Source organism: Anopheles aquasalis, chromosome 2 (assembly GCF_943734665.1).
Source record: "Anopheles aquasalis chromosome 2, idAnoAquaMG_Q_19, whole genome shotgun sequence".
Taxonomy (NCBI): domain Eukaryota; kingdom Metazoa; phylum Arthropoda; class Insecta; order Diptera; family Culicidae; genus Anopheles; species Anopheles aquasalis.
The window spans coordinates 21,045,001-21,050,000 of record NC_064877.1 but is presented as its reverse complement, the minus strand read 5'-3'; the positions used below and the strand labels follow the sequence as shown (position 1 = coordinate 21,050,000).

Sequence of the window (5,000 nt, the reverse complement as noted above, 5' to 3'; positions counted from 1 at the left end):
CGGGCCCTCTGTGAATGGCGGATATAACCATTCCCCGAGTTTGGCCACAACTATACTGCACAAGAACGACTGATGTTTGCACAATAGGGAAGCTATGATAGAGAGTAACAGAATCCTTGCATGCATTAGGAGACGCAAAGTATCCGCCACCGTGCGTACAGAGTGCATGCAAATTAGACTGGTGACGCTGCCACGTGTCAGGACTTCCATTTTGTATATGGTATGCAGTATTTTATCATTTTCTCTTTGCCAGAGCAACACTTATTTATGGTGGCCCGATTTCACAACAGAAGAATTCATCTACAAATGTATCTCATTTCCAAATCTCGGACAGCATAAACAACGGGGAGAGGGGAGTAATCGTACGAATGGATTGAGCATGATCAAAATATCAGGCGTGAAGTAAACGCATTTCGTCGAGTTTCGCTGCGCTAGCGATTAGGTAATGAAGAGCCATCCCCCATCATATCGGTGACCGCAATTATCGATAGAAGAAAGGACTGCTGATCTATTACATACAACCAATACTCCAATTCTATGTCATATATGTGTAAAGCTGAATAGAATTGTCCCGGATTATAGATATTTGAACATGAATAAAGGCAATGCAAAATGTGTCATAAAAGAAGGCCTCTTTCTCGTGCTGTGCTATGTACTTGTGATGGTCAAACATGAAATATGAGTAACGGGCGGATTTTACTGTTTTTTTTTTTTGCAAAAGAGCATCAGTTTTATTTACACTCATGTACCCAACCGGAAACGGATGGCCTAGTCAGTAGTAAAATTGTAGTAACGTACGTGCTAAGGACTACCTTCGCCTACGGCGATCGCGGTGACGATCACGATCGGGGTCTGAATGCCGTCGACGCTCATCGTGCGTTCGCTGATAGTGATCACGGTCATCACGGGAATAGGGTTTGTGGCCGTGACTATGGCGATCGTAGGGCCTTTCGTTATACCGATCGTACGTATCGCTGCGATCACGATCGTTCCTTCGCATCTTGGAACGATAGGAGCCCTGCTGGTTTCCATCATCGTAGGCCGGTAGGCAGGCACCGAGCATTTGGTTACCCATCTGGGCCAACATACCGTTCATGGCCATCGCAAATGCTTGCTCATGGGCAAGACCTACTGGGTTCGGTGCAAACATCATCATGCCCGAAACGTCCAATTCGCTCCCCATTGAGGTATTGCCAAATGAGTCCGATAGTTGCGAACGATTACTGTTCGATGACGCATTGAAGTTTATCTGGGGCGAAGCGGCAGGATTCGGACCGTTCCGTTGCTTCTTGTGAAGCGTCAACTTTCGCTGAAACAGCGAAGTCCCCTCGAACAGTTTGATAGCATACTCGACGCTACATGCGTGGACATATGTGACGAATCCATAGGATCGTTGCCGACGTTCACTGTCGCGTGGAATCTTCACATTTTCCACCGGACCCGCCTGAAATACAAAGGAGCCAGTGAGAGTCAACTCGGATAGGGTAATTGGTTGGGATTTCGGCGCCAACTAGACTTCTTCTTACCTGCAAACACAACTCATACAGCAACTCTTCTGTAACTTTTTCACTCAAATTACCGCACCAAAGTGTTCTTTCATCCTCACTCATCTTTCACTAGTCGCACAGATTATATCTACCGTGCGATATCTGTCCGAAATGATTCTACGATTGAAAACCCGGTATTCTTCGAACGAGTTTTCCGTCTTTGGCTTCGTAGTTTATTTTTCTCAAAACGATGCCACCGATTATGTTTTGGTTACCCCGTTTGACAGAGCGCCATCTGCCGCTTAGCCATCGCTTCGCGAAACCGGTCCAAAACCCGAGCAGCATCCGATAAACCCTTGAATACATGAACATAATTTAATGAACATAAATATCACATCTGGACTGTATTGAAAGCAAAATTATGCACATGTTGACCAAACACAAAATTTCCATTTTATTTCAAATATATCGGTTTCAAATATTTCGGCTTTACATTCTTGGTCTTGTATGTTCTTTATGTTGATTTCAAGGATTGATTGCCTTTAATTCATCACTGAATCGTTATCGTGCACCAGCGGGAGGATAAAGTACTGCACGTAGAACATGGAATTATCGTTGTTTTCAATGATTACCTGCAGCCCGAGCAAACCCTCGCCATTGGTACTAATGACCACTTGCGATGCAAGCGCTAGTGTACGCATAATCAGCTTAAAATGCTGAAACTTGTAACGATAGGTGCTCGTTTGCGAGCAGTTGAAGCTGATGAGGATATCGCTATCATTGGACAACTCTACGCTAGCGTTCATGTGGAGTTCACCGAAAGTTTCAAACTTCAGCTGCGATGGCGTAATGCTGACTTCAATCTCCGCACAGTTGCTATCCATTTCGCCAAGCAACTGGAAAAAGTCCGTACCTTTGGCCGCAAACTTGCTCACGATTTGCTGGTCATCGGTAAACTCCAAGTCCATGCAATCGAACGGTTCCATGGTGCGAATCGAGCACTCCGTGATCAAACTGTCCTCGCCGTGCTGCTCCAGTATGGCGATTAACGGTGCACGGGGTCCTTTGCGCAGAAGCTTAAGACTCGAATCCAGCTCACTCGTTGTAAACATGCTCAAGCAATCGGTGAAGACCTTCAGATTCAGCCCGAATGATGCGAACGGTTCCGCCGTACCCCCCTCTGCCGGAGCCGTCGCCGTCGTAGCAGCATTAAGACTGTACTCCGAGAAACAGGTCCGTTTGATGAGTGCTACCGCTTGAATACTTTTGGCATCTTCAACGGTCACTTGCAGGCCTTCCTTGCTGAGCTGTATCATAGCGTTCTGCAATAAGTAAAGAAGGTAAGTTCCGCCCCTGAGCCGCCACAATCCTTTACTTACCTCGACAAAATTAATGGCTTTTATAACGTTGTGAAACGTGGCCAAATTGTTCACCACCGCCTGGAACTGTATTTGGCTGTACTGCGTTTGGGTCACCATGTTGCGATTATGTACGATTCCTTTGCTGAGCAGCACCTTTGTTCTTTGCATTAAACTGCTTGCCTAACTGTTTCGTTTCTCCTCGGATCCTCCAGCAATCGGAGGACTCATAAACTTTAAGCAATCGCGTGCAAATTGTTTCTTTAGTTCGGCCAGCGGATCATCGCGTAGTGTCTCCTTGTGAATGCGGTTCAGCGCAAGGGCTAAGCGTGCTGCTAGAAGATGTTTGCAGAGCGGTTGATGCTGCTCCTTCAGGACGAGTCGACGGAAGGACTCACAGGCACAAAAATTGCCTGGATGTAATATTTTGTAAAAGGTTGCCGCTTTCGATCCAGGCACTTCCACCAACGTGATCGTTTCGATTTTTGTTTGATAGAGCACGATCGGTTGTTTGCCGTAGACTAATCCAAGGGCACGTTCCAGTAGTGCTTTACCGAAAAGCGCTTCCAATTCCAGTAGATGTGATTTTTCAACTAAGCGAAAGGAGAAGATAAAACGTAGAAGAAGTGAAGTAATGTATCAGTATGCAGGATTAAAAACACACTAGTATCGTAAATTTATAAAGCGGAGTTGTTGCAAAGACGTCTGATCAGAACAACACAGAACAGTACAAAATACAAAACTTTTACTTTTTCGATCGTGTATTACTTTGCTAACTCATTTATCAAATCACGGGTTGCTTTCAAATACGAATTAAATATATTTAATGCGGAAACATAATGTAACATAATGAAAAATATTTTGTCCCACTCCTCGTTTATGCTTTTGGTTGATTGGGTGGCGTAGCGTTCACGCACACGAGCGCATTCGAAAAAACGAAAGGAGCACAGAAATACCTTCACATAAATTCGTGCCACGACGAGGCCTACGCACACGACGGGGTTCGACGCGTCGATCGCGGTTATTGTTTGTACCGAGATCCACCAACCACCAGGCGGACCACCGACCGTAGTCACCATCAGCAGCAGCAGCAGCAGCAGCGGAGATAGGCGCGTTCGACACGAAACCACCATTTATTTCGCGGAGTGCCGAGTGACGTTCTGGTTTCTACATATTCTAAGTGCTGATTCAAACAGCCACCTAGATCAGCGCTCAGCAGTGATAAGCACAGTAAATATTCGCTAGAATAGTGGTGCAACGGTACAAGTGTACATCCTCCGTGTGCCCTCAGTGATTAAGAAGGGGTAGTTGTCGCCGACGACCAATTTAAACGTTCGAACGATAAGCGCTTATCACCGTTATCAGCCAACGCACAATTCAGTGACACACCTATTCTGCTAGGCCGAACGGGCGTTAACGACTAGGTGGAACCGTGGTTGAAGCGATCTGGGTCGCGGGATGGTATTTGCTGGAACTTGTAAACCAACGTAATGTGATGAATGAGCCCCAGAGGCCAAATATTGACGATGTTAGTGAATTAATATCCTGGAACCATTTCGGACACAACGGCGGCCCTTTACCATGTCATGTTTGGCTTCCAATTATGCCATTACACCTGGTTCGCTGGCATTTAACTGGTGTATCCAGTTCAGCATGATTTGGGTTCGTGCTGGGCGTCGATGTGCGATTTATCAATGGTTTCGGTTCAAGCACACTTCATACCACGATTTGCACAGTTTCTCCCCGTAAACAAGCTAAACTGTGGTGTGGTGTCCTTCACAACTGGCACAAAGCTGTACGGCGAAGCGAAGCTCTCTTTATCAGCTGGCCTCGCCTACGTGCGTGTTTGGCGCTGGTTCAACGGCAATCACACCAAACTTATCACGATCACGCAGCTCTACACAGCTACCTAATGGTGTGTGCTGGTTCCCCGCATGGCGAGGATCATTCACACTTTGTTAGTTTAATTTGTTTACCTACGGAACGACCACCTTCCCTTTTCCTTCTGCGATCGATCTTCCGTCTCTTTTTATCCCATGTGCGGGTTTCACTAAATCGCTTCACTCTCAGTAACCCGCGAAATCATGATGACATTTCGCAAGATCACCAAGTTGGCATGGCGCCGAGCATGCTCTGGTGACGTGAATCCAGCATG

The 5,000-nt window shown here is 46.3% G+C and overlaps 4 protein-coding genes across 4 annotated transcripts in view; 2 read left to right on the top strand and 2 right to left on the bottom strand.

Annotated features, from left to right (window-relative positions):
• LOC126570106 (tetraspanin-33-like) overlaps nucleotides 1–628 on the top strand; it is a 2,891-nt gene extending 2,263 nt beyond the window's left edge. The window contains exons 1-2 of the mRNA XM_050227628.1: nucleotides 1–220; nucleotides 335–628. The exon at nucleotides 1–220 is cut by the window's left edge and continues 2,263 nt beyond it. The gene's annotated coding sequence lies outside the window, so the exon portion shown is untranslated. The remainder of the gene's footprint in view (nucleotides 221–334) is intronic.
• A 93-nt stretch (nucleotides 629–721) lies between these two features.
• Nucleotides 722–1,752, bottom strand: LOC126570110 (RNA-binding protein 7). Its single transcript, XM_050227632.1, has 2 exons — nucleotides 1,527–1,752; nucleotides 722–1,444 (listed from the first exon to the last, which is right to left on the bottom strand). The coding sequence occupies exons 1-2, from the start codon at nucleotides 1,608–1,610 to the stop codon at nucleotides 809–811; spliced, it is 720 nt and encodes a 239-aa protein (XP_050083589.1). The 5' UTR covers nucleotides 1,611–1,752; the 3' UTR covers nucleotides 722–808.
• A 175-nt stretch (nucleotides 1,753–1,927) lies between these two features.
• LOC126570103 (cell cycle checkpoint protein RAD1-like) lies at nucleotides 1,928–3,941 on the bottom strand. Its single transcript, XM_050227622.1, has 3 exons — nucleotides 3,802–3,941; nucleotides 2,867–3,438; nucleotides 1,928–2,809 (listed from the first exon to the last, which is right to left on the bottom strand). The coding sequence occupies exons 2-3, from the start codon at nucleotides 3,014–3,016 to the stop codon at nucleotides 2,030–2,032; spliced, it is 930 nt and encodes a 309-aa protein (XP_050083579.1). The 5' UTR covers nucleotides 3,017–3,438; nucleotides 3,802–3,941; the 3' UTR covers nucleotides 1,928–2,029.
• The window catches only part of LOC126570104 (3'-5' ssDNA/RNA exonuclease TatD), a 12,952-nt gene continuing 11,838 nt past the window's right edge, over nucleotides 3,887–5,000 (top strand). The window contains exon 1 of the mRNA XM_050227624.1: nucleotides 3,887–4,075. The gene's annotated coding sequence lies outside the window, so the exon portion shown is untranslated. The remainder of the gene's footprint in view (nucleotides 4,076–5,000) is intronic.